The sequence below is a fragment of the Tenrec ecaudatus genome, chromosome 1, assembly GCF_050624435.1.
Source record: "Tenrec ecaudatus isolate mTenEca1 chromosome 1, mTenEca1.hap1, whole genome shotgun sequence".
Lineage (NCBI taxonomy): Eukaryota > Metazoa > Chordata > Mammalia > Afrosoricida > Tenrecidae > Tenrec > Tenrec ecaudatus.
The window spans coordinates 120874745-120900429 of NC_134530.1; the positions used below are offsets into that span (position 1 = coordinate 120874745).

Sequence of the window (25685 nt, forward strand, 5' to 3'; positions counted from 1 at the left end):
TGGGTTTGTTTTTTGGCAGATTATGGTGATTGATGAGAGAGAGAGAGAGAGAGAGAGAGAGAGAGAGAGAGAGAGAGAGAGAGAAGGTTTGCCTAATATAAGAAAAGGTTTTATGTCGATAAATAACCTTATATCAAAAGAAGGCATTCCAGCCAGTGCAACTCAAGTCCATATGTCCCTGTTCAAACTTCTGTAACCAAATGCAGAACAGCGAATCAAGAAGCAGAAAGATCCAGGGCAGTGGACAGAGTCGTGCAGATCCAAGGCGGGTGGGAACATGGCAGGGGGCCAGCAGCTCTCAGTCAGATGGCCCACATGGGGCCACCCCTTGGGGCAGGCAGAGTTCCATCAGGCAGGAGGGCAAAGAGGCAGCGGAGTCGAATTCCTGATTCGCATACAAAAGGCCACATCCCAAGGAGGTGTCATCTAGCTCCTACCTGATTGACAGGTTTGACTCCACACCTAGCTAGGAGTGTCTAGTTGGCACAAAACCATCCAAGTACATATATATATATGAGAATTTTTCATTTATAACTTCAGTAAATTGTAACCACTCCATAAATATCACCAAATGAGTCTATCGATTCATCAAATAAAGTTCAAATTCACTGCCATCAAACAAGTTGAGTAAATGAGTTAGAAAAGCTAACTTTGTTTTCATTCACTAGATTTAGCTAACTTGAATATTTCATAAAGTGCTTATCAACGCTTGAGAAGAGAGCCTATCTGAGAATACAATTCAGAATGTATGTTCTGGTTATCTAAGGTCACGAATGCATTGCCGTGCTTGTCTATTGCCCCATGAAAACAACCACCACAACACACAGGCAAACAAAGCATTTTATTGTAATCTCAAACGTTGTGGTTTGAGACTCTGTGTAAGGCATAGCAGGGTGTACTACTTCCATATTTAAGGCTTCAGACAGGAAGCATCCAATAGCTGGAGCTTGGCCCCATAGCCGCATAGCTTGCACTATCGGGGCTAGAGCATCTATGATGGAGCGCTTATTCACGCACATGTCTGGTCATGGGTTGGGTTGATCTAAAGGGTTGGCTTTCTGGGGCTGTTGGCCAGATACCTACTTCTGGCCTCTCCATGAGGCTGTCCTTTTCACAGCATATTGATAGAGTCAAAGAAGGTTCTAGCTGAGAAAGCATGTTCTCAAAGAGCAAGCGTTTCAACATTGGATCACTCATTAAAAGAATTCACGGCCGCATGTTTGTTGGTTGGTTTTAGCTGTCACAATAAATATATTTGTTTCATGTCCAATAGCTAGAGAATCCAAGAGCTACAGGTTTGGGGTTTGCCTTTTAAAGCGCTTGAAGCACAACACTTTACTGATTGCAAAAAGAAGTTGCCAAAACATATATATGAATTCATACATAGGAGGGTACGTCACTAAGTATTGTTACTGGCGTTCTAGTTCACACATGCATGGGTTTATTTTTTTTAATGTGTTTAATCATGTCTCTGCCATCAGTAGCACACTTGTCTCTGTCTCATTCTGGTAAAAGAACAAACTCATGGCTATCAAGACAATTCTAACTTATAGTGACCCCATAGGACAAATCTTAATGGGAGCAGAAAGCATCAGCTTGCTCTCTCAGAGTGCCTGGTGGGTTCGAACTGCTGACCATGCAGTTGGTAACCCAGTGAGTAACCCACTGTGCCACCAGTGCTCCTTTTAGTCTACTATTTTTTTAAATGCCCAATCATAGCCGTGGTTTCTGAGAGGATCTACTGGGTCAGTTAAATTGAAGGCAAACAGTTTGGCTCAGAAGGTTATGGCAAATCTGGATCAATTTTCTTGAAGGACACATGATGATCTCTGGCACTTACTAGGAAGAAACATGAAGAAAATTTAAAACTGAATTGATGAGAAAAGGCCAGGAAAGTTGCACCACGGAATATTTTTTTTGTCTGGACAATGTACCTGCTTATTCTTCAGAGGCTGCAAGAGCTATCCTGCAAGAATTTCGGTGGGAAACTTTACCCGATCTACCCTGCAGCACTGATCTTGCCCCTTCAGGCTTGTTTTTACTCCATAAACTCAAAGAATGTTTAAAAGGAACACTATTTGAGTCGATTGGGAATGTCCAAATTGCTGTTTTATGTAGCATAAATCAAGAATACAAAACGTTGGAAGCGCTGCCTTTACAAATGTATTCACCTGGATGGGGGATGCATAAACAATAGATTCACATTTTGATATTCTTGTTTAATAAAGGCTTTTGTGATTTTATAGCTATACCTTTTGGTTTATCCTCATATAAGAAAGTGCACCAGCACAGGTGTATCCCAGGCATAGCCAAATACTTTGCAGGACTGGTTTACTGGGTTTGAACACTTTGGCACAACATAGTCAGTAGAGTTTATAGTCTAAATCCTAGTCTGATAAGTAGCATCTGGGATCTTAAAAACTTCCATCAAAGTTAAAAATATTAGTCTCCCCTCATCTGGAGCAAAAGAGGTAAAAGAAAACTAAAGACTCCAAGAAGAAGTAAGTCTACAGGACCACTTGCCAACATTAACCACAATCTCGCCTATCCAGAGACCAGAAGCGCATAATGGTACCCAGCTACCACTACTGATGGTTCCAATTAGGGTCACAATTGTTCTGATTAGGGAGAACATTGTAGAATAAACTCAAAATCTCAGAAAGGCTAAACTTAACTGGACTGACAGAACCTTGTGGGACAGAGGTTCATATATTAAACATCACCACCCATACATTTTGTGCTTTTATATTTATTTTTAAAAAATCAATTTGAGGTGTGCACCCAATGAGATGATTTTTTGTTCTTTGATCAAATAATTGATCCCTTCGACACCTCATGATCACACAGGCTGGTGTGTTCTTCCATGTGGGCTTTGTTGCTTCTGAGCTACATGGCCGCTTGTTTACCCTCAAGTTTTTAAGACCCCAGACGCTACATCTTTTGATAGCCGAGCACCATCAGCTTTCTTCACCACATTCGCTTATTCACCTGCTTTGTCTTCAGCGGTTGTGTCAGGAAGGTGAGCATCATAGAATTAGAATGCCAATTTAATTGAAGAAAGTATTCTTGCATTGAGGGAGCACTTGAGTGGGGGCTCAATGTCCTTCTGCTACCTTAATACTAAACCTATAAATATAGGCACATAGATCTATTTCCCCATCCTCATATATAAATATATTTGCATATGTACATGTCTTTATCTACACCTCTATAAATGCCCTTTGCCTCCCAGCTCTTTCCTCTATTTCCCTTGACTTTCCTCCTGTCCCATTATAATGCTCAGTCCCCACCTGGGTTTCAGCAAATATTCTTGGTTACATTACCCTTGATCATGCCCTACCAGGCCTCCTATACCTACCTCACCACCAATTTTGATCACTTGTGTTCCCTTGTCCCTGGGTTTGTTAGCACCACTTCATTTCCCCCCAACTTCCCCTATCCCATGCCCCCCAGGAACTGTCGGTCCCATTGTTTTCTCCTCCAGATTGTTCATCCAGCCTATCTTATTTAGACAGACCTGCGGAGATAATAACATGCACAAAAACAAGACAGAGCAAAACCAAGCAACAATATACAACAAAGCAACAGCAACAACAAACCACTGACAAAGAACAAAACAAAACACAACAAGAAAGAATGTAGCGAAGAAAGCTGATGGTGCCTGGCTATCAAAAGGTTTAGCTTCTGGGGTCTTAAAGGCTTGCAAGTAAACAAGCCGCCAGCTAGCTCAGAAGCAACAAATCCCACATGGAAGAAGCACACCAGCCTGTACGATCACAAGACACCATCAGAACAAAAAAATCTTACCATAGTGAATGAGGGGGGGATTGCAGAGTGGAGACCCAAAGCCCATTTGTAGGCCACTGGAGATCCCCTTGCAGAGTAGTCTAGGGGAGGAGACGAGCCAGTCAAGATGCGATGTAGCAACGATGAAAAATACAACTTTCCTCTAGCTCCTAAATGCTTCCTCCCCACACCCCCCCCCCATCATGATCCGAACTCTACCTTGCAAATCTGGCTAGACCAGAGGATGGGCACTGGTACAGATAGGAACTGGAAACACAGGGAATCCAGGGAGGATGGTCCCTTCAGGACCAGTGGTGTGAGTGGCGATACTGAGAGGGTAGAGGGAGAGTGGGTTGGAAAGAGGGAACCCATTACAAAGATCTACATGTGACCTCTTCCCTGGGGGACAGACAACAGAAAAGTGGGTGAAGGGAGACGTTGGACAGGGCAAGATATGACAAAATAATAATTTATAAATTATCAAGGGTTCATGAAAAGGGGGGAGCAGGGAAGAGAGGAAAAATGAGGAGCTGATGCCAGGGGCTTAAGTGGAAAGTGTTTTGAGAATGATGAGGGCAATGAATGTACAGATGTGCTTTACACAATTGATGTATGTATGGATTGTGATAAGAGTTGTATGATCCCCTAATAAAACGATTTTAAAAATCAATTTGAAACCAAACCTTCATCATTTAACCTAAGACAAAGCCAGTGGATGGGAAGAGGCCGGGAAGCAAGCATAATGACAGCAGAACAACCCGGAAGGGACGAATGAAAACACTGATGTGTAGTGCAGTGAACTTTCTTAATGGGGCTCTTCCATCCATGTCTCTGTAATTGCCATCAAATTATTCTATAGGGCCAATCAAAGTCAGGCCACGCATAACTCTACTGGAAGGGATTGGTCCGCTTCAGTTGCCACTCCACGAGCTCTGAGGATGAGCCATCTCAACAGGAAAAGAGAAGGGCAGGACCATCGGAAGCAGGGCACGTTGGAGACTGCCGTCGGAAGTGGTGGAGGCTGAGACCAGAGTCACCAGAGGCCATGACAAGGAGACCATGAGACAGAGCAGAGGAGCAGTGGTCTATGAGACTGTGAGTCAGAATAGCGGGTTGGCTTCCTGACCCTCAGAGGCAGAAGCTAAGGGACCACGTGGCTGAGAGGCTGAGGAACAGAGACTTGTGGTAAATTGCTAACTTCCCTAATACACCCGATCATTGTTAGTTTTGTCTGTGAGTACTATGTGACTATTACAACAAATTACTGAGCCCAGCAGTCAAGTAGAATGCCTGGTGAAGAGAGTTGGTGTCAGCACAGGTAAAGAAGATAAAGGTGGGCGGCATGTCTGACCCTGGCCTCGTGGCAATAGTGCCGGCAGAGGAATTCAGATGTAGCCTCTCGACGTTGCTTTAGTGAAAATGCAGCCCATGTCATTAAGTCATATGTGTAGACATTGTTAACTAGGAACCTAATTGGTTGTGTGAACTTTCACCAAAAGCTCATAAAATGCATGTATGATTTTCAAACTCTGTGCGACGTATGGAGACAATTACAGTTACTAGGGATGAGGGATTGGGGGTGGGAAGGATGGTATTGCTTAAAGAGTAGTGAGTTTTGATTGACAGTGATGGCAAAGAGCACACTGATCATGGGTAACTTTGCACAGCTACAAATGTCAATAAATTACATACCTTTACACGTTGAATTGGCCAAAATCATGGTAGATATATTTAATATAGCACATACACTCAAAGAACAGCTGCTGAGGCTATACTTTGTACATATGTTTTTATATGTGCAACTAAATCCCTCATGGAATTTCAGTCTTTGGCATGGAGCTTTAAGGTGGCTCTTTGCATTGGAGGTTGTAGGATCATGGTTTCATGGGCATCCCAGTAAGGTGGCCTGTTGACATGCTTACTGCTTGTGGATCAGCTCTGGTAGCCCTGGTGATACTGTAGTGCTGTGTTGAGCTTCTTGCCACAAGGTCAGCAGTTTGAAAGCACCAGCCACACTGAGAGGGAAAGCTTCGATTTCATGCCCCCATAAGCGCTTAGTCGCAGAGAGCCACAGGTGCAGTTCTGCTCTGCTCTCTAGGAGTTGAAATTGACTTGATGGCAGTGAGTTCAGAGTTTGGGCTTGGAGCTCCTAGTTCACTGCATAGTGCCTAGGCCCTTCCAAGCTTACAAATGGTTACCCAAGGCCCAACGGTTTGTTCCTTTCCCCTGCAGCAGCCGGGCCCAGAGTCATGAAGAGGACACGGAAATGGAAGGTGTGCCTCATTGCCTTCATGAACAGCAGCCTCCTTTTCAGGGAACAGGTAAAACTTGATGGAGCTCGGCTACCATTTCTGAACATTTTGTTGAAAGATTTTACAAAAGAATTCTGATCAAAAGGAAGAAAATCAGAACAAAGTTTCAAAAGATCATAGAAATTAGACTTTCTGGAACTAGATGAAGGCCTAAAACTATTTTCCTGAGTTAATCTTTAAACCTTAAGCCTAAAGGATCCCCCGAAATCTCCTTAAAACCAAACAGTTTAACTAGACTAGTAAAGAATGCCTGTCCAGAATGGTGTGCTTGTAAAAGATCTATCTATGTGGCATCAAACGGACACCAGCAATTCAAATGACTCGACAGGATGCCAGTACGTTTATATTGAGTGAGGGAGAACTTGGAAAAGGAGGGTCAGAATGCTTATGCCACTTGAAGAATGTAATCACTATCACGGAACTATACGTGTAGAAACTGTTGAATTGGTGCATGTTTTGCTGTATATAATCTCTATATCAAATACAAATCATAAAAATGTGCATATTAGGGTTAGTATAAGTTATCCATCAAAATCCTCTCTGTCGCTCTCCTTCAGTAGAGCAGCTGGGCATAGATAGCGAGCGACATATTTCTCAGTCTTGTTTGAAGAGAGATGTGTTGAAGTGACTCAATTCTCAAAATTGGGATGTGTGCAGAAATTATGGCTGATAATTCTAAGGTCTGACCTCAGAGGCGGTATACATACATATGACCACTCATGTTCTCTCTCCACAAGGTAGATGCGGACTTCTGTGGCCCAGGTCATAGTGGACAGTAGGGCAGTGAGATAGAAGGAACCTGGGACCTTGCACAGCCGCGAGGAGCAGACCCAACCTGAGAACTTCAACTGCTTATCTCGTGCAATCTTTGCCTGTGAGAAAGCAATACATTTCAACGGACTTTAAGACATATCCCAGGACTTCTTTGCTAGGAAAGTTTCGCTTTCCCCCAATTCAAATAGCAAAAGCTGAAGCTCAAACTAGCTGCTGTTGAGTCATTTCTGACCCCTTGGCGCTCTGCGTGCATCAGGGTAGAACTGTGCTCTCATAGCTTGTCAATGGCTGAAAACTCTATGAAGCACTTTTTCCGAGGTGCCAGGCTGTTTTTCTGAGGCACCTCTGAGCACACTCAAACCGCCAGTCAGCAGCCAAGCACATTACCATTTACACCACCCAAGGACTCTAATGTAGAGTAACAACAACAAAAGCTTTACACACACACACACACACACACACACACACACACACACACACACACCATTGCTACTGAGTCTGACTTACAGAGACTCCGTGAGTTACAGAGTAGACGTGAGCTTCATAGAATCGGGGGAGCAGTAATCTTTAGGGAAACAGATCACCATGCCTTTCTTGGGCAGGGCCACTGGGTGGGTTTAAATTGCCAAGAGCACACAGGAACATTTGCATAGTAGATGCAGGGATGCTGAAGAAGTGATGGTAGGAAGCAAGCTTTCTCTTGCATCCTCTTTCCCAACCCTTTATAACTTTTCAGATAATTCGGGTTAAATTCTTTGTATTATTGATTTTTGTTGTAATTTCTCATTTATGGAAGAGTTTTTCTTTAAAGGAAGCATCAGTAGTGAAATGGTCAAATTTTCTAAAGTTATATCTGTATTCCTTTGTATTTGGACAATGACAGGCAAATTTTTCTCATGCCCCATATGGTTTTACCTAAAAGGCCAGAAGCTTTTAATAATTCATATTTTGTAAGTCCTTATAAAAAATCCCTAGATTTCGGGGGGGGGAGCTGCAAGATCAAAAGGGTTTCCTGTTGGCACAGTGGTTAACACACTCACCTGTCTACCAACATGTCGGTGGCTCAAACAAACCTATCCATTGCTCAGTTGAAGAGAAAGATGTGTCTGCTTTCGTAAGAATTTACAACTTTGGAAACCATATGGGGCAGTTCTACTCTTCCTATGAAGCTGCTACGAGTCAAATCACCTTTATGCCAGTGGGCTGATTATGTAGCAAGTTAGGGAACATAGAATTCTCTGGTACCTTTTCCAGGAAAACATTTTATTTGTTTGGAAGAAATTTCCAAATAGTCATCTTTGGGATAAGAATTTAGATTCAGAGGTACCTGAAGATAGTCAAATGGTAACAGATCGGGGGAGCAGGCCTGGCTTGCTCATTTACTTTAGGGAAAGGAGAGCTTGACCCAGTATTGGAGAGAGACACAACATATCTCAGAGAGTGATCGCCTTGAAATCTATGATGAAGTTAATTCATGAAATGCTGGCAGGTAGTGGATTCTGGTAGGTTTAGGCAACAAATCTTTCAGTTTCTAGACAACAGCAAATGGTTTGTGTTACCCACACATTCAGATACCAAAAGAAAAAACAAATCCAACTCAATTCACTGCTATCAGGTCAATTTTGACTGATATGACCCTATAGGACAAAGTAGAATGGCCCCTGTGATTTTGTTTCTAAAACTGGAAACCTTTATGGGAGTGGAAAGTCTCATCTTTCTCCCAGGGAGCAGCTGATGGTTTGAACTGCTGACTTTGTGGCTAGCACCCAAATGAATAACTCACTGCTTTACCAGGGCTCCTAAGGGAGATATTAAATATTCAAATATTAGATACATATTATTGAATAATAACCAGAACCTATTATTCAATGAAATAATGATAAAGAAGTTGCTAAAGTTTTCTGGACCCTCCAAAAATTTTGTTGTAAGATATCAACATAGGAAGAAATAAAGGACATAGGTGGATGGAAGAGTACTTGGGAATATTTGTGGAGGGAGAGGAACAGGCTCATATATATAGAAGTAACCTGCCAGGGAGTGGCCAGCATTGGAGGAAATGGAGGGCCTTGGCTTTAACTCACTGCTTTTGACTCACAGTGACCCTATAGGGAAGAACAGAATGGTTCCTTATAGCTTCCACAGCCTTATCTTTCTCCAGAGGAACAGCTAATGGATTTGAACCATCGACCTTGCAGTTAGCAGCCCAATTTTTAATCCACTGTGCCATCAAGGTTCTTGGCTATAGAGGCTCTGAAATTTGGCATACAAGGCAAATTTACCTAATTTTCCGAGGGTCAGACTGTATGCTACCATAAAGACTGACAACCCGCCCTATAAATGTTCTACTCTGTTGCAGTGTCAACTCAATGGCAGTGGGATTGGTTTGGGTGTGATTTGTTGTTACTCTCAGAACCTATCATATCCTAAATGGTATGCATGGTGTATGAGTGCTTGTTTGTCGTCCCGACTCTTAGTCTTTCACTTTTACACTTTAGAACATTTACCTACGTTATTCTCTTTCTCTGTAAAGTTTGCGACACCATTTTTTGTCCAGTTATCATTTATTCACTACTCAGCTAAATGTGGAATGTTCAGGAAAGGATTACCTGAGCTGTATTCAAACTATTCTGAACTAATCCTCATTATCATTTTACATAACCGTGTGACAATGTTTTATGTCTCTTTCACTAAACTCTAAGTTCCACGAAGACAGAGACCAGTACATTTTGGTAGCCATCCTCATCATCATCTTTATAGCAAAAGGAAGGACGTCTTTTCCCACACAGCATCTTTTTATGCATGTTTGTGCATGGGGAAGAAAATGGTCTACCATTGGTCTGCTTTCCAGTATTCTATTTCCAAATTTTTGGAAAGGAAGTCTGATTGGCTGAAGTTGGATATGCTCTATCAGTGGTACTAGTATCATTTACTAGAATATCTACATCAAGCAGAATCAAGATGGCTGAAGAGACTTGTGAATAGGCTTCATTCCCAGAGAAGGGATATAGATTGCGCATCCCCAGGACTATCTGCTGCGTCACACAGCGGACCCACCTTTGTTCTTGACTTTGGCTTAAAAACCTGACTTTAAAGACTACTGCCACACAAAGTGTAAAGCAGGGATGGGCCATGTCTGGCCTGCAAGGCATATAAGGCTGTGTGAGAATTTGTTAGGTCTCTTTCACGAAACTCTTTAAGTTCCATGAAGATAGAGACCAGTACGTTTGGGTCTGGTCCTGCCAAGGCAACTGCAGGTGGGGCTAAAAATTCAACAGCTGCAGAAACTCTTTTCATGACAACATATATTTATATTAAGTCAATCATAATAATAATGTAAATTTGAGGGGCGTACCATTACAGGATAGACAGGACATATGTGAGTACATGACAGGACTGTGACCTGAGGAAACGGAATCTCCGATGAAGGTGAAGGGTATACGAATATGCAGAAAAGACCTCAAGAGTTGGCGATAGGAATATTGCATGTGTTCCTAACTCAAGTTGCAGGACTAGGACAACAGTCAAAGCAAAATAATTGCATTGTTGTTGATAAACACACTGGATAATTATTAAAACTTAAGTAGAATGAAATACTAAATGGTTTGATATTTGAATTAAGTTGCAGTACATTTTTTTAATAAAAGACAAACAAGTGGTGTGACATCTCACGAATGGTGACTGCAAAGAAAAAAGTTGTTGAAAGTGTTGCTCTTGACACAACGGCTGGAGCCAAAGTGGGTGAACAAGTAAATGTGGTGAAGAAAGCTGATGGTGCCCGACTATCAAAAGAGATAGTGACTGGGGTCTTAAAGGCTTGAAGATAAACAAGCGGCCATCTAGCTCAGAAGCAACAAAGTCCACATGGAAGAACACACCAGCCTGTGTGATCGAGGGGTCCCAAAGGGATCAGTTACCAGGCATCAAAGAAGAAAAAATCATATCATTGACTGCACACCTCCATGATAGGATCGCTGAAGACAAATGGGTGCATAAGCAAATGTGGTGAAGAAAGCTGGTGGTGCCCGGCTATAAAAAGAGATAGTGTCTGGGGTCTTAAAGGCTTGAAGGTGAACAAGCGGCCATCTAGCTCAGAAGCAAAAAAGCCCACATGGAAGAAGCACACCGGCCAGTGCGATCACGAGGTGCCAAGGGACCAGGTATAAGGCATCATGCAAAAAAAAGATATAAGTGTGTGTATGTATGTGTATGTATATGTATATATATATATATATATATATACCATATTAAATGAAGGGGGAAGTGCAGAGTGAAGACCCAAGGCCCAAGTGTCGGCCAATGGAGATCCCCTCATAGAGGCGTTTAGGAGAGGAGATGGGTTAATTAGGGTGCGAGGTAGTACCGATGAAGAACACAGCTTTCCCCCAGATCCTGGATGCTTCCTCCCCCCAACTACCATGATCCGAATTCTACCTTGCAGGGCTGGATAGGACAGAGGCTGTACACTGGTACATATGAGGGCTGGAGGTACAGGGAATCCAGGGTGGATGATACCTTCAGGACCAAGGGTGTGAGGGACGATGCTGGGAGAGTGGAGGGTGAGTGGGTTGGAAAGGGGGAAGTGATTACAAGGATCCACATGTGACCTCTTCCCTGGGAGAGGGACAGCAGAGAAGGGGGGAAGGGAGACTCCGGATAGGGCAAGATATGACAAAATAACGAGGTATAAATTACCAAGGGCACATGAGGGAGGGGGGAAAGGGGAGGGAGGGGGAAAAAAAAGAGGACCTGATGCAAGGGGCTTAAGTGGAGAGCAAATGCCTTGAGAATGATTGGGGCAGGGAATGTATGGATGTGCTTTATACAATTGATGTATGTATATGTATGGATGGTGATAAGAGTTGTATGAGTCCCTAATAAAATGTAAAAAAAGAAAAGAGGAGAAAAAAATGATTAGGGCAAAGACTGTACAGATGTGCTTTATACAATTGATGTATGTATATGTATGAACTGTGATAAGAATTGTATGAGCCCCAATAAATTGTTAAAAAAAAAAGTGTTGCTCTTTCCAAGAGAAATGAGCACATGGCTCTGCTGTTGTTGAAGTCAAAGGCAAACCTATGTGCCTCGTTTGTGGTGATGCGTTAAGTTCTGGAGCATCAAGACAGCTCCAAATACGCCAAATTCAACACGTTGGGAGGCGTTTAGCCGATCAATGCTCTGTATAGTTCACAAGCTGCTTTAACTAGGTCTCAGGGTAAAGACACCAGGTTACTCAGACAAGTTATGTAATGAGTGAGCTAATCACAAAGAAGCTGAAGCCATTGTGGAGGAAGAATGTGTGAAAGAATTTATGGTGACTCCTGAGCAGCGAATCACAGCACCAAAGTAGAATTGTTTCAGAGTGTTTGTGAGTCCCAGAGAATAGTCTCAGACTGGATTAAGGATTTTGCCACAAGATGGTCACAAAACATTGCAAGGTTCTGCAGGAGATTTCCTATTTTTCTCTTTGACTTATGATGAGACAATGGATATAACAAATGATACCCAATTGGGTGTTTCTGTTTGTGGGATAACTGTGGAGTTTGACACGCAAGAAGGCCTGCTGTCACTAGAAGCAGTACCTGGCACTACAAGGGGTGAGGATTTGTTTGGGAGACTTGCTTTATCAATGGAAAAACTTGAGTTACCATTTGAAAGGCTTAGTGACCTTACTACAGATAGGGCTCCAGCCACAACAAGGGTGAATGGCATTCGTCAAGAAAGAATAGTTTGGGTGTTGATCCGAATGATTGAATTACATGCCACTGCATCATATGCCGAGACAGTTTCTGCCCAACTGCTGCAGCTCAAACCCTGTGATGTCAACAGGAGCATCACGCATAAATTTCGTCCAAAGCTGAGGGGATAACAGAGGCCCGTTTTCAGAGTGAACTTAATGACCTTGACTTTGAAAACCGTGATCTTGTTTATCACCGTGAAGTGCAGTAGCTGAGTCTCCAGCTTGGAGGTTTTATGAAGTTCGGGATGAAGTCAAGCAGTTCATGGAGATGAAAGGAAAACCTGTCAGGAGCAACAATGGTAGCAAGTGGCTGTGAGATTTAGCATTCATGCATACTACCTCTCAGAGCTGAATGCCAAGCTGCAGGGCCCCAAACAGTTTCTCAGCTCCCAGCTTTCAAACATATAATCACTTGAATTTATATCAAGGTTGTGGGAAGTACAACTCAAAAGAAATAACAGAGTGCATTCCCTCACTCTGGGAAGATACTTGAATATGCTGGTGAATGTGGGAAACTAATTGAGGCGTTTAGTGGACGAGTCAAGGTTGTGCAAAGTAAACAGCTGGAATTGAACTTCTTTACATTGAATACCGTTCAAGGTGGAACCAACTGCCGTGCCAGATAACCTACAACATGAAATCATTCAGCTGCCAAGTGATGTCGAGCTGAAAGGAAGGTGGTACAACAAACTCTCTGCTGGAGTTCTATAAATGTTACTTCCATAAGCCATGATGAATTTCCCACTTTGAGGAGATATGCATCGAATGTGCACTTGTGTCCGGGAAATCTTACTGCTGCGAGCACTTTAAGACCTGCAAGCAAAGGGTTGACTGCTCCAGATGGAACAACACACACCTAGACAAGTTTGTAGCAGCAACATCAATTCCAGTAAAGATCGCAAACCTCATCAAAGTGAAATCATTCCAGCCATCACATTAGGGGGGGTGTTAATTAAATGTTCGACCAAATATAGCAGACTAATGTTTAAATGGATAATTTTGTATTGCTTGTAAATGATGTTATGAGTATTTAAATGACCCTTGGCAGAAAAAAGGTTCCTGCCAAGATAGAACGGAACATCCCCAATACAGGGTTGCATGAGGAAAAGGGTGGTGACCAAGGGGTTCTGCCTTGGTCCCTCCAAGGGTGGCTCTCCTTTGGGATTCCCTCACTTTGGTTGCCAATATCACTTCATCATCAATGGCTGCCACGAATAAAGCAATACCAGTAACAAACCTTTCCCTCCGTTCTCCAAAATACTGTTGGGACAAGTTGGAATTAAAAACAAAGCAAAAAACCTTACTCAAGGAAGAGCTGATGGAGAAGAAAGCTATAAAAACAGTGTGGCTTCAAGTCCCTCACTACGACCTTGGGACACATTTCTCATTTTGTGTGGGTCTCAGGAAAAAGAAGATCCCTATCACTTGACTAGCTAAACGTCTTTGCCTCACCAACAGGAAACTGTCTACAGAGGCAGCTGTTCTGGGGTTTTCGTGTGACATTTGGGCCATCTTAAAAAAAAAACAAATACAAGGCAATATTTTACGCCTAATTATTTTTATTTTAACACTGATCTTAAAAATTTTACTAAAATTTCATTGTGCTGACAATGTGAAGACAAATACTATCTCTCTCTATATAAATTAAATTACTTCTAAATGTTTGGTCTGTGTTCTTCTTAAAGACCTTTAAAATATCTATGAAAAAATAAAAGTGACCTCATAATTGTTTTGTTAGTCATTTAACTTCTTAGACATTTTAAAAAAGGAAACAATCATTTTTCTTTATTGCTAATATAAATTAGAACATAACTTGAGGTGAACTATACTTAGGATCCCCTAAAAACATTTGTAAATAAGGACTAAACCCACCTCATGTGAATCAACATGTTTCCAGTAAAGCTTTTTCTTTATTTTGGCCTGGTGATCTTTTTATTTTTTTAAACATTTTATTAGGGGCTCATACAACTCTTATCACAATCCATACATACATCAATTGTGTAAAGCACATCTGTACATTCATTGCCCTTATCATTTTCCATAAAACTTTTTCAAGTGTGCTTCAGTCTGATAGTTTAATCTATGATCAATAACTTAAAAAAACCCTGCCTATAGACTGTGACTATAATTTTCACTTAAATTTGCCAATTTAAGTTACTACATTTTTTTTTCAGAATTTCCAAGTTTTTATATGTTTACCTTCATTTCATCCCTCCAGGGACTCCCTTAAAGCTTTACAACAGTTTTAGAAACTCACAAAGGCAATTCTATTCTGTCTTACAGGGTCACTGTGAGTCAGAATTGACTCGCTGGCAGTGAGTGAGACTAGACATTGTCTTTTTGTAGTTTTAAAATTGCATTGTGATAGAAATTGAAAAAATGTCTTCTCCTCCATCTAAATTTCTTTTTCGTAAGAGTGACCATTCACTCTTGATTCTTACTCTCCCCATTAAGCACCTACTATGAAATTGCTGGGTTAGAACCAGCTGGACGACAAAGGGAACGTGCACAGCGGCCATCTCCATTCCCTTTCCTAGTGAAACGAAGAAATTAAAAAAAATTCTGAATCATGGCAATCCCATGTGTCAAAATAGGCCTCAACCCAGGTTTCATTTGAGCCAGCCACAATCTAGGCTGAGTAAAAATAAGCAAAAGGTATCTGCCTGTAGTATCTCCCTAACTTTTCTGCCTGCCATTTTTAATTACATTATAGGTGTTTCATCACAAGTCCATTACTTCAGAGGATTCCCCAGTTACTCCAGAAACAAAAGCTCGCTCTTAATCAGGATTTTAATTTCAGGGCCCACGACACTGCCCGGCTCAGATAATTATATCTTAGCTTTTTCAGAGTTTTCTTTCATGTAGGAGGGGACTTCAGAAGGTTCAATGAAAAAATGGAATTAAAAGATAATAGAATTTTCCCACTCTTTGTATTTTATTTATAAATTTATATTTATAATTTTCAAAAAAGGCAGTGCATTGAACATCTACGTTAATATTGGTAAGACTTTTGAAGTTCACAGGAGGAAATTTGGCTATCGCATATATCATGAGTTACAGAGATCAGAAAACGTGGTCACAAAAGTCTAGATCGTCCAAGAAATGTTAGTTGCATTAATGCCTGGAACTTCGGGAGACAAAACCACAAACAGGATCACTCACTCAACAGCTCTTACATGGGATACAATTACATAATCTTAAATATGCTACTTTCTCAAGTAGCTATCTACCTAACTACCGGGTCCCAACAAACTGCTTAGTTCTGTTACTATGTAGCGACACCAACTACAGTTGGCTCTTGTTTTCACGGGACTGATTCTAATGCCCTTCATAAACTCTCCATCTCCAAATTTAATTAGGACAATTCAAGAAGCTAGCTAATTTAATTGAGCTAAGCAGAGTTCTTCAGCTCAGCCCATTCAGCGATAGCGGAAAAGGCATTTTGAAAGTTACCAGGGGGTTGCAGCTACTTGCATTTCTTGAAAGGTACAATATATACTCCAGCTTCGACAGCTGTGCCCTTGATTGGTAGGGAAGGAACGCTGGAGATTCAAGCGAGAAACAGGCAAAGACCAACAGTTTGGGATGGCCGGTGGCCGATAAATAAAGTATCGGGCTTGAGCCCATGAACTCTGGTTTGCGGAGTCCAGGCTGGGGCAAGTAAAATTAGGCCCATACTTTGTCAAGGGAAAGAAAAAGTGGCATTGGGGAAAAATCTTCTGTATGAGCTCCTAATAAAACGATTTTTTTAAAAAAAAGGAAAAACAAATACTCCCGATTTCTAGCGCTCCTCCTCGGGCCGTTAAACAGAGCACGAAAGTGGGCGTGGCGAGTGCTTCCTTCCTCTTCCCGCCTCCCTAGAGACCCAAACTCTGTCCTTTCCCCTCGTTTTCACCCCGGCCCGGTCCAATCACGGCGCCGCCACGGAATGGGTCGGGCGTCGCCCCACCCCTCTCGCCCCTCCCGCCCTCGGGGTCCTCACCACCCCGCCCGTCCCGCCCCACCCGAGGCGGCGGCCGCGGCTGTCACGTGTCCCGGCAGCCGCCAAGCGAGGCCGCTTTTGCGACATGGTGACAGCCAAATGGTGCGACAGGACGAGCTGCCGCCGCGGCCGCAGCGCCCCGTACGGAGAGGCTTGAGGCGGCTCCCGGCGTCGCCCAGAGGGAGCGGTTGAGCGGAGCCGAGTCCAGCGAGGGCGGCGGCGGGCGGGCCGCGAAGGGGTCCTGCCACGAGTGCCCCCGCTCCCGGCCGCTCTCCGATGAGCCGGCCCAACTGAGCCGCGCCTCTCGCGGGGGCTGCGCCTCCATGAAGCCCTAGGGGGGTTTGGTTGTGTTTTGTTTTCTTTTCCTTGCTTTCTTTCCCCGCTTCTCACCCCGGGTCCCGTCCCGCCTTCTCCCTTCGCCGGCTCCGGCCGCGTCCAGGTGCGGAGGCCAGAGCGGAGCGCCATGGCGTCCAACCCCGAGCGCGGGGAGATCCTGCTCACGGAGCTGCAGGTAAGGCCCGCGGCCCGAGGGGGGCGGCGCCGGAGGAAGGCACCAGGGGGCCGTCGGGCGCGGGGTCGGGGACCGAGGGAAGAAGCCGAGCGGCGGCCGCGCCCCTGGCCCGCTAAGTGCGGAAACTCGGGATGTCAGTCGGGAGCCGCTTCCTTGGGAAGCCGAACCTTGCCCTGCCGGAGCCCCGGCCCGTCTCGCCTGCCGGAGGGCACTCGTCCCTGCCGCTCGCCTCGGTGCCCAGCTCGCCGCCTCCCCCCGCCCCCCTCGATGTCAAAGCGGCCCGCGAACGCCGGGCCGCCCCCTCCCTCCGCCGCCTGCGCCCCGCCCCCCCTACAAGGCTCCTCAAACTCCTTTGAATGACTCCCAAGCTGATTGCTCGTCCCTCCCCTTGCCCTCAGACTCTGCACAAAGAGCGCCCCCGGAACTCCCAGCCCGAGAGCAAGTTTACTGAGCAGGAGTCTCACCAGACCCTGCCTGCACTTCATTGATCCTCCGCAGATGACGAATTCATGGCCCTCCCTCTGCTTTGAGGACTGCCTGGAGAAAACAGCCAGAGCAAAACCGAGTGCAGTTTCCCCTCCTCGGCTGCCCTCTGCTCAGATCCGGAAGGTCGGATGCTGATGCTCTTCATTTTCCCTCCCGTTTGGACACCAGAGAAGGAGCTGCAGAAGTTGTTTACAAATGAGAGAGCAGTCAGCTTGAGGGAACCCACTGGGCACCACACGCCTGCACGCGATTACCAAAATAGGGTCTACACAGTCGCTTAATTTCATATCGAATAGCACAATCCTATTCTTTCTTTCCCATTTCCAGATTTCTGGGTGCAAGGGGACACACACCACTATGGCAGGCTTATTTTTCCGTATTTTCGAGCGTCCCAGAGATGTTTACCAGCGAATTAAGGCTGCGTGCTTGCTTTTGTTACTGCTTTTAACTCGATCTTAGTTTGGTTCTAGTACAGTCACTTTTTAGGTACCCCAAGATGGGAGATGCTAGTTAACAGAGAAAGGGGGAAAATGAATGCTTATATTTTTTGAGTTGGCTTGTGATTTTTTTAAAGACAATCTAGAAACCGAAAGGTTAATTCTTGATGTCAAAATTAAGTATTACAGCAGCTTCTAAATTTCTTCCTATTTAAATGTACACTTTCATATATCCCTCTTAGTTTATTCTGCAGTCAGTCATATGTAAATTTGAAAGTATTGCTGTAATATTTGATATTTCCTCCACCAAATAGGAGTTTGCCAGGTATAGGAATATACTTTTAGAAACCTTTTGAAGTGCAAAGTTTATATTGTGAAAAATGTTGCTGTATAATATTTTAATTGCTGTTAGTCTCTAATAAATAGGGATTACAGAGTACACTTAATAGATAAATGAGATTTATTTTTTATTTTATTAATAAGCATAAGCTTTTAAATGAGAATGGTTAAAGGCCTTTTGAAATTACATTGCCTAGTCTTAAAACATAAAAAAGCATACCTTTTGGTTTTCATTGAAAAAAACCCCAAAAACCCAGCCATTGAAATTTCAGAGTTTTTCATCTGCATAGAGTAACTTTAAAGGTATAAACTACTTGGCATCCTTATAGTCATTGGTTTAGAAAGTTGTCATAAAAGACCTGGTATTTAGACCTGGGATTGAAAATATATTTTGTATTAAAATATAGCATTATATGTCTTTGGTCAGTTGAGGTGTAACAAGGAAGCAAGTCAGAAAAGTAAAATCTGTATATGAAGATTTTAAAATGATATCCAAGGAGGGAAACACCAACTAAACTTAGGTTTTTATATAAACCTAATTACAACCCCTCTTGAAAAATGAGTTTTAATTATTACAGTTGTTTTTACAGCATTTTACTTTGCTTATTTAACTCCCAATTCTAAAAGAAGTTACTGCATGGCTTTATTGTGTTTGTTAAAATACTGAGGTTAGTGAGATAAGCTCACTAGGAAAATAGGTTTAAAATTTGCTTTACCAGGTGCATACTCTTGAAACATTTTCTTTTGTTCAAGTAGTTACTAAGCTTCTTTAGATTTTAAAACTTCTACATTGTTTGAATTTATTTAGATCAAAATGTTTAATAATACTTCTCTAATATGCATATTTTAAATATTCAGTAAGGCAACACAGCAAGTTTTTTAAAATACTGGCCTTATTTTGAAAGCTACATATTACAATGTATTTTAAGTGAAATTGAGCCTAATTTAGAAACTATATATGCAAATTTTTATTCAAATTCTTTGTAAAAACAGATCATTTTATTGGGGGCTCTTACAACTCTTAGAACAATTCATACATCAGTTGTATCAAGCATATTCGTACATATGTTGTCACCATTATCAAATTATCTTTTAAGAGGGCAGAATTTGAAATACTACTTACATGAAATTGGCATTGTAATAGCCTTTAGTTGTAAAAATAAAACTAAAATCTGAAACTGCAGTACGTTGTCTTGTTAGTAACTAATTTTCTATTGGAGTAATGTCTAGATCTTGCTAATAATTTAAAAATTTTATGCAATAAGGCAATGGTAATTAAGGACACACAAACTGACTAGAAACTAGAGTGTCAGTAAGACTTTGCTGTAGTAAAAATATAAGCTTAATTGACACTTTCAAGTCATGATCTTATAACTAATTTGTTCAGTAGTATTCTCTGTTCTTTATTTGAAGTGTAGTGGGAAACAGTGAGATATTTTTTGTGAGGCCAAAGAAACTATAGTTCATTTACAAAGAAAGCAAATTAATAAAAACTGTTTTTAAACCACCCCCCTTCCCAAATGCATGCTAGCTAAAATAATTTTGTAGAATCCCAAATCAAGTATTGAGCAGCATGCCAATAAAGTTACCATGTTGATGATTGGAAATTCATCTTCAACAAAATGCCTAATATTAGTCTAAGAAGTTAAACTCCATTCCCAGTAGAGTTTACTGAAACGACGTGAGTTATTTAGATGGAAGGTTGAAGTCTTGAATTATACAGGTTAATGTCAAAGAAGTGTTTTCCGGAGTACCTAGAAAAGCTGTATTGGAAGATAGAAAAATGGCAAGATAATTGTTTTTACTTTCAAGGCATTAGAAGACAGTACAAATAACATTTGTTGGTTATTTGGCCTCACAATAATTCAGTAAGATGGATGTTATTAATTACGTTTTACAGAATGTTAAGTAAAATTGCTCATGGGCATACTGTAAGTCTGAGTGGAATACAGGCCTGTATATTCTTCATGACATGATTCTTTAAACTGCCACAGCGTGTGGACCTATAAATCTTTTCCATTTCAGTCTTATAGTTGTGTAAACTTTATAAATCAGGAGAAAGATGAGACTGTCTGCTCCCATAAAAAGATTTTATAGGCTCAAAAACCTTAGGGAGCAGTTCTACTCTGTCCTGTAGGGTTGCTAAGAGTCAGAGTCACTCGATGGCAGTGAGTGTTTTTTTAAACTTTGTGAAAATTGTCCAGAAATATATTTAACCAGTTTTCCTCATTAGATCCTTCTGTATAAGGAAATCAATTATTTCCACATTTTTTCGTAGTCTATAATGTAGGTATTGCTTTCATACTGTAACTGGGATTAAGGTATAATTTTCTACAAATTACAACAGTGTCAATACTTTAATAACTTCATGTGACAATTACTGTTTTTGATGAGAGCTGTCAAAATACTTACCAGTAATATTTCATAAGATTTAACATTTTTATGTAGGTTGTCAATTTTTCCATAGATTATTTTAAGTAGTTGGTTATAATCCTAAAAAATTACTTAAAAAATTACCATATATACTCAAGTATACACCAACCAAAATATCAGCTGAGGCATCTAATTTTGCCACAAAAACTGCATTAAAAATGTGCCGGAAAACTTGGCTTATACGCAAGTATATAAGGTATATATTTTCCTTTTTGAAATATTTTCTGGGAAAGTATGGAAAGATTTCTTCAGTGGTTATATTACACCTAAGGTGTTATCTGTAAGTGTTGATCTTCTAACCACAAGGTTGGTGGTTCAAACCTGCTGTCTTAAAGCTATCTGCTTCTGTAACACTGTACAGCCTAAAATTCCTATATGTAGGCTCAGCGAGTCAGAATTGACTCATGGACAGTGGGTATGATGCATATATTACTGTACAAAGAGGCTTTGAAAGGTTTGTGGAAAAAGTGGAATGAAAAGAGAATATGATCCCCCCCCCCCAGGAACTTTTTGAAATTCTCTCATATAACTGATTGATATTTTACCCATTTTGATGGGAGTTAGGAGGTAGTTTCTAATATGCAGTGATATTAGATAGGGAAAGGATTAGAGTTAGGAGGAGTAAGATTTTTATTGGTGAGTGAGTTGGGCGAATATGGGAGGGTAGCAAGGTGAGAGATTTCAGAGTTTTTTTCTTTTCAATTATAAATATGTATTCATTATGGAAAATGTAGATAAGCACAATGGAACAAGTTTTTTTAAAATCTAATACTCAAAGATTACTGAAGGACTTTTCTAATTGAAGGAATGTTTGGTGTTTGTTTTTCTCTTTTTCCTTATCCTCTTGTATATAGTGAAGTTTTGAAGGAAAATGAGGTCCAGAGTTTTATGAAATAACCGTAGATTAAAATTTTCTGTCACTGGTTCTAGATGAGTAAACTTTCTAATCTTAAAATATTTTTATTTTGAGACAATGCTTTAAGATGTAATTAAGATCAAGGGTAATGTAACAAAGAGGAATTGCTGAAACCCTGGTGGGGACTGAGCATGATAGTGGGACAGGAGGAAAGCCAATGGAAATAGAGGAAAAAAGAGCTGGGAGGCAAAGGGAAAGCTGATGGTACCCTGCTATCAAAAGCTATAGCATCTGGGTTCTTAAAGGCTTGAAGGTAAACAAGCGGTCATCTAGCTCAGAAGCAATAAAGCCCACATGGAAGAAGCACACCAGCCTGTGCATTCACGAGGTGTTGAAGGGATCAGGTATCAGGCATCATCAGAGCAAAAAAATCTTACCATAGTGAATGGGGGGGGGGGGGGGAAGTACAGAGTAGATTCCCAAAGCCCATTTGTAGGCCACTGGAGATCCCCTTGCAGAGGGGTCTCCGGGAGGAGATAAGCCAGACAGGGTGTGATGTAGCAACAATAAAAAAATACAACTTTCCTCTAGTTCCTAAATGCTTCCTCCTCATCCCCCCACCCCCCACTATCATGATCCCAATTCTACCTTGGAAGTCTGGCTAGACCAGAGGATGGATACTGGTACATATAGGAACCAGGAACACAGGGAATCCAGGGAGGATGATCCCTTCAGGACCAGTGGTATGAGTGGCGATACTGGGAACCTAGAGGGGGAGGGTAGGTTGGAAAGGGGGAACCGATTACAAGGATCTACCCTGGAGGACAGACAACAGAAAAGTGGGTGAAGGGAGACGTCGGACAGTATAAGACATGACAAAATAATAATTTATAAATTATCAAGGGTTCATGAGAGAGAGGAGCAGGGAGGGAGGGGAAAAATGAGGAGCTGATGCCAGGGGCTTAAGTGGAGAGCAAATGATGAGGGCAATGAATGTACAAATGTGCTTTACACAATTGATGTATGTATGGATTGTGATAAGAGTTGTATGATCCCCGAATAAAATGATTTAAAAAACATGTAATTAAGAAAAGTAAAATGAACAGTATGAATTTATTAATACATACAACATAGAAACAGTTCTCAAACAGTAAATGGAAGCAATGTGTTTAGTCTGTTTAGGTTTGATGATTGGGGATCTTTATAGAATATTGGAATGATAATTTGTGGGACATAAATGCTCTTTTCAATAGAGGCATATCATTTAGTCATCTTCCAGTTATTTATTTATTACAAAGAAAAGAGTATGTAAAACTAGTATTATAAAAACTAGTAGAAATAGTCTTTTAAAATGAGAGATGTAAAATGAATCATGGTTTTCGATCATTTTTCATTAGTTAGTAGATGTGAACATCTACCTTTGTAGACCTACCTTTCAGTATATATGAAGAGTCAGTGCTGAAATAGGGAGAGCTGCCAAACCAAACGCACTGGCATCAAGTCCAATGTCAATTTATAGCGACCCTCCAGGACAGGGTGGCATTTAGCACTGGCCCCGTGGGTTTCTGAGACTATAACTGTGTATGGAAGTAGAAAGCTGTTGCTTGTTCTCACAGTGACTGGTGGATTCAAACTGCTAACCTTGTATTTAGCAGCCAGGCACGGAACCATTACACCACCAGGGCTCCAGGAAGAGACAGGAGTAGAATAAACAACATGGGGCAATATCTAACTTCTGGCAGACATGCCTCCACCTTCCATCTTTTACGTATTCTGACTCCAGCTAACTGTTCTTTCATGCTTTTGTTGAATTGGATAATTCATTGCAGTGGCCATGCACAATTCACAAATAATACTCACAATTAAGGGGGCCTATTAGGGAAGTTAATAGGTTACCAAAAGTTAAAGAGTAATTATTGGTCCACATCAGCCTCTCTTTTCAGGCATCAACCAAGTCTCTCTCTAGTCAACAGCTTCTCAGTCACAGCTTCTGCCTTCTTGGACCAGGAAGCTTTCCTGTCCCTCTGTGTCACAGTCCCATAATCTTAGCAGTACTTTTCTTGCTGTGTCCCCTAGTCTCTGTGCTGTAGTCTGTGATGCCTCTGGTCTCAGGCCCCACCACTTCAGACAGAGAACTGGAAGATGCTTTTCAATGATCCTAGGCCTTTTTTTCTCTCTTTTGCTCGAAGATGCCTGTTATACACAGAATGACTTTGATGAAGGTGTGGTTTTGTCTTTTATCAGACCATATCCTTGAAGGAAACAAAGGATGGTGACAGTCATACCTTTTAGTTGAGTCTAAAAGACACATCTTTCCATCTTTCTCTAATAACAGAAACAAAAAAAAAATCTTTCTGCCATTTAATTGAGGAACCCTGGTGGTGTATTGGTTAATCTACCCATTGGGCTGTTATCCATGAGGTTGGCAATTCAAGACCACCAGCCTCCCTGTGGGAGGTGGGGACTGGGGTTTTCCAGTCCTATCAACAGTTACCAGTTTTGGAAACTCACAGGGACAGTTCTACCCTGACCTATAAGGTTGTTATGAGTTACCATTGACCCCATGGCAATGGGTTTGAGGGTTTTTTTGGAGCCATCGGATCGATGGCGATGCATAGTGACCCTATAAAACAGGCTAGAACTGCCCCCTATTAGTTTCAGCGATGGTGATTGTTTATGGGAGTGGAAAGACTCATCTTTTTCCTGCAGAGTGGCTCATGGTTTTGAACTGTCGACCCTTGCAGATCACAGCCTAGTGTGTAACCACAATGCCACCAGGGCTTCTCTTAGACCACCCTCCAAATGGGATTATAGCCACAAGCATAGAATCCAGAATTATGATATATCTCAAAGGATTATGACTTGAAGGGCAATATTCAGTGTATCGCAGGAGCCTATCCCAATGGTCTATTCACCATAAACCATAGCATGTAAGCCCATGGACTCTGCTCTTTTTGCTTTTCAAACTTGATGGTAGTTTTTGTCTTCTATGTCTACTTAAGTAGATAGAAATGAAATGGTAGTTTGCCAAGATGAACATATCACTTTGTTATTTCTTTAAACATTTATGATGTTTGTTAAGTGCCTCTAGTCACCTTTTTTCTTTTTTCTTGTTAGAGTTAGGCCTAGGGTTAGGGTTAGGGTTAGGGGTAGACTTAGGATTAGGTCTAGGTTTCGGGTTCGGGTTAGGCCTAGAATTAGCATTAGGGTTAGGATTAGGTCAACTTTAGGGTTAGGGTTGGACCTAGGGTTAGGGTTTGGGTTATGGTTAGAATTAGGGTTAGGTTTTGGCCTAGGGTTAGGTTTTGGGTTAGGGTAAGGGTTAGACCTCGCCTCTAATCACTTTCAACTCATAGTAACCCTATGTACAACAGAGTGAAACACTTTGTGGTCCTGCATCATCCTCATAATTGTTCTTATATTTGAGCCCATTGTTGAAGCCATTGGGTCAACCTCTCATTGAGGGTCTTTCATCTCTTTTGCTGCTCTTTTACCAAGTCTGTGCCTTGGTGTAGTTGTACTTACTCCATGGGCTGCTAACTGCAAGGTCAGCAGTTTGAAACCACCAGCTGCTCCTCAGGAGAAAGAAGAAAGCTTTCTACTTTCATAAAGAGTTATAGTCTCAGAAATCCTCCAGGCAGGATTTTTATTGTTGCTATGAGTCAGAATCTACTCAATGGCAGTGAGTTTGGTCTCCTGATAACATGTCCAATGTACATGAGACAAAGTCTTGTCATCCTTGCCTTTTTAAAATCATTTTATTTATAATTTTATCATACAGCTCTTATCACATATCATCCATCCATCCATTGTGAAGCATATTTGTACATATGTTGCCATCATCATTTTCAAAACATTTTTTCTACTTGAGCCCTTGGTATCAGCTCCTCATTTTTATTTCCCTCCCCCACCTTCCCTTCCACATTAATCCTTGATACTCTATAAATTATTATTTTGTCATATCTTACATTGACTGATGTCTCCCTTCATCCACATGTCTGTTCTCCATCCTCCTGGAAGGGAGTTATG

At 41.7% G+C, this 25685-nt stretch overlaps 1 protein-coding gene across 1 annotated transcript in view; it reads left to right on the forward strand.

Annotated features, from left to right (window-relative positions):
• The first annotated feature begins 16677 nt into the window (after positions 1-16677).
• PKN2 (protein kinase N2) overlaps positions 16678-25685 on the forward strand; it is a 132901-nt gene continuing 123893 nt past the window's right edge. Inside the window, exon 1 of the mRNA XM_075558070.1 lies at positions 16678-17105. Coding sequence (XP_075414185.1) covers positions 17058-17105 — 48 coding nt within the window. The 5' untranslated portion in view covers positions 16678-17057. The remainder of the gene's footprint in view (positions 17106-25685) is intronic.